At 32.8% G+C, this 2,998-nt stretch overlaps 1 protein-coding gene across 1 annotated transcript; it reads right to left on the bottom strand.

Annotated features, from left to right (window-relative positions):
* Positions 1-476: 476 nt before the first annotated feature.
* LOC112017413 (transcription factor MYB1) lies at positions 477-2,720 on the bottom strand. Its single transcript, XM_024049862.2, has 3 exons — positions 2,459-2,720; positions 1,408-1,537; positions 477-1,276 (listed from the first exon to the last, which is right to left on the bottom strand). The coding sequence occupies exons 1-3, from the start codon at positions 2,589-2,591 to the stop codon at positions 658-660; spliced, it is 882 nt and encodes a 293-aa protein (XP_023905630.1). The 5' UTR covers positions 2,592-2,720; the 3' UTR covers positions 477-657.
* Positions 2,721-2,998: the final 278 nt, after the last annotated feature.

Raw genomic sequence — 2,998 nt, 5'->3', positions numbered from 1 at the left:
ATATAACTATTAAAATTTTTTAATTACTTAATTATATTTAGAATTCAAATTTGTTTGAAAAAAATGACAGTTGTTTATGTCAGATAAATTATTTTAAGTTGATTGCGAATTAAGCAAGCCAACACGAAATTGACCAATTTATTAATCGTGCTAAGTGTGTTAACCAATTCTTTTTACAAAAACTCATTTATTCTAAACACTACCCCCAAAAAACCGTGTCGTGTTCATGTTGTGTTCAAGGCGAGTCATGTTGAATATTACCACTCTAATGTTGATGGTCTTTTTGATTGGAGAGAGTTTCATCCAAACTGATCTAGGGGTAACTTTTTCTGTCCGTTAATAATTACTTTGTCATTTGAAAAAGTAATTCGTTGGAGAGTATTTAATCATATTGGTTCTTCTAATTTTGATTAAGCATTTGATCGTTTTCTTTGGGTGGTTGGGAAGTTTGGAATTAACATTTAACAATCACATGGTGGTAGAAAAGTCTGTTTAAAAAATTGCCTTTAACGGAGGCAGACAACTAGATACAATTATTCAAGATATTGACAAAATACAGCGGGCCAGTCTGCTAAGCAGGTGGGCATGGATCATTGAAAATTGAAAAAATATTGAAAAAAAAAACCAGCAAACCCAAGCGTGACCAACTAATTAAATTTAGTCTGAAAATGCAATGTTTAAATCATCTCCTAACCATCCATCATCTGAGTCAAGAAACAATGACTGGAAATCTGAAACCATATTTGAATTATTAAGTTGACCACTTTCCCTCCCATTATTTTCTGTCTCCTCAGACAGTACTAGAAGAGAATCTTTGTCACCTTCAATTGCAATATTATGCAGCTCGTTTATATCAACGTCACTGAGCTTTGCAAAATCAGAATCAAGCATTTTGCAAAAGTCGTCAGAACTTAAGTCCAAAATGAAGTCAGACATGTTCTCTTCCTTTGAAGTTGATGGTGACCCAGCACTCGATTCTGATATCGAGGACTTGATCTTAACCATGTTGGTCTCCACGGTTGGTGTCAAAAATATTGGTACCTTCGTCTCATGAATTTGGTCATCATCCACATGATGTTGTGCAGAAACAAGGACCCCTTTGCCTTCTAATAATGCATCAGACTCATGGTGAACTCTAATGGTTGGCTTTTTCTGATCTGTCCTAGACTTTGGTGATGGAATCTGATCTTGTGTCTTCTTGGCTAAATAGGAATTCCAATAATTCTTGATTTCATTATCAGTACGTCCAGGAAGTCTCCCTGCTATCAAAGACCATCTACAATAACACACTTCGTTTAGTATATATGTACTTTAACAAGTGCATCAACATTATTATAATTTGTATCACATGCAGTACAGTTCTAAAACTTTCCTCTTAAGAATAAAAATATATATACACGAAAGTACCTATTGCCTAAAAGCTTATGTAGTCTCATGATCAATTCCTCTTCATCTTGTGAGATGTTCCCTCTTTTTATGTCAGGTCTTAGATAATTCATCCACCGAAGCCTACAGCTCTTGCCACACCTCTTAAGTCCTGCATAACCAATTAAATCCCACATTTTCAAAATTAACAAATTCAATTATCAGCCTATATTAAACTCTAAAAATAATGGCTTACACTTTAATGTGTTGGGATTTATTACTTTTGAAACTATATTATTTAACTAATTATCTTTAAAAAATTCAGGTTTTAATTGGTTATTTTTTTAAAAACAGTAAGGTTTTGTTTGTTATGCTTCTTTAATTATAGGGCTTAAAATATAGTTTTCCAAAAACAAAAGAAATAGAAAAAGAAAAAAGGAACATGCACAAATCAACCAACATTCTTCTACTTTTTGTATCTTGCTGAGTAGTCAACTGTCAACCTACTGTCACCAATATTTTTCTTCCCATTGCAGTAACCAAATAATAAAAAGCCCAGGGCCATAACTTTTGAACTACTTCTTATTAGTCTTGTGAATTAAATGAGAGAGATTATTGATGAACTTCAACATGATAAATTCATTACAATAACTAGCTATGGACAATTTTTCTAAAAAGAAAGATTGAAAGGATTGTAAATGAATGAGCTCATTGTTTGACCAAAAAATTTTAAAGTAGAAATGGTCAAGCTCATTGGTGTATGATCATTTGGGACAAGGAATTAATTGAAGTATCGAAAGAATTTTTGTCTGGGTGAAGCAGGAAGCCAGAGTTTAAGAACCATTAATTTATTGTCTGACATAGCAAACTTCATCCTCTTCACCCTCTCAAAAAAAAAAAAAATTTATTTTCTGACATTTTGAAACTGTACTTTTTTTTCCAAAATTGAGTTTTAAAATGCCTCATTCTTTTTACCTACAATTCTTTCGACAATTCATTTTCAAAAAAAAAAAAAAAGTTAAACAAAACAGAAAATATTCTTTATGCATTCTGGAAATTAATGAAAAATCGAAAAGAATGGACTCTCTCTGACCTGTTTCTTTGGCAAGGTTACTCCATTTTCCTTCACCATGGGTCTTGACATGATCAATGAGGATTTTATCTTCAAGAGCAGTCCATGCTCCTTTGTTTAATCCATCTTTTGTACACCTAGGGTTTCTACCCATCTCTCTGAGACTCACTGTACTTCTCTGTGTGTGTGTTTCTACTCTCCTAATTTGCTGCAAAACTCTCCAAGGAAATAGGAGAGAGTTTGCTTTGCTTTTACAAACCCATTTTGGTGAAGAGTGAGTTTTATAGATGGATGTGCCCTATTTTTTAAAGTCCTCACAATTATTACCCCTATTGAATCTAAGGACAATACATTAATTTTCTAGCACTAGAGTCCAATTTTTGTAGGACACAAAATATGACCATACTCTAATATCTTACACAACGTGTTCCATATTTTCTATTTTAATTACTACACAGCGTGCTTCACTGGCATGTACTGTGCTATATATGAGGACCATATGGCAATTTTTTTTTTTTGAAGCAAAAAAAAAAAGAAAAAAAAAAGCCATATGGTCCTCAT

The sequence above is a fragment of the Quercus suber genome, unplaced genomic scaffold (genome assembly GCF_002906115.3).
Source record: "Quercus suber isolate HL8 unplaced genomic scaffold, Cork oak 2.0 scaffold_232, whole genome shotgun sequence".
In the NCBI taxonomy this organism is placed as follows: domain Eukaryota; kingdom Viridiplantae; phylum Streptophyta; class Magnoliopsida; order Fagales; family Fagaceae; genus Quercus; species Quercus suber.
Note: the sequence above shows the minus strand (reverse complement) of the source record. Positions and strands in the feature narration are given on the sequence as shown.

What these genes read in the sequence shown, in the direction of transcription:
- LOC112017413 (XM_024049862.2), bottom strand. Translation starts at nt 2,591, where the DNA reads ATGGGTAGAAACCCTAGGTGTACAAAAGATGGATTAAACAAAGGAGCA. An exon ending in TAACCTTGCCAAAGAAACAG is followed by an intron (nt 1,538 to 2,458) that starts GTCAGAGAGAGT and finishes TTGGTTATGCAG; the next exon opens with GACTTAAGAGGTGTGGCAAG. An exon ending in CATAAGCTTTTAGGCAATAG is followed by an intron (nt 1,277 to 1,407) that starts GTACTTTCGTGT and finishes GTGTTATTGTAG; the next exon opens with ATGGTCTTTGATAGCAGGGA.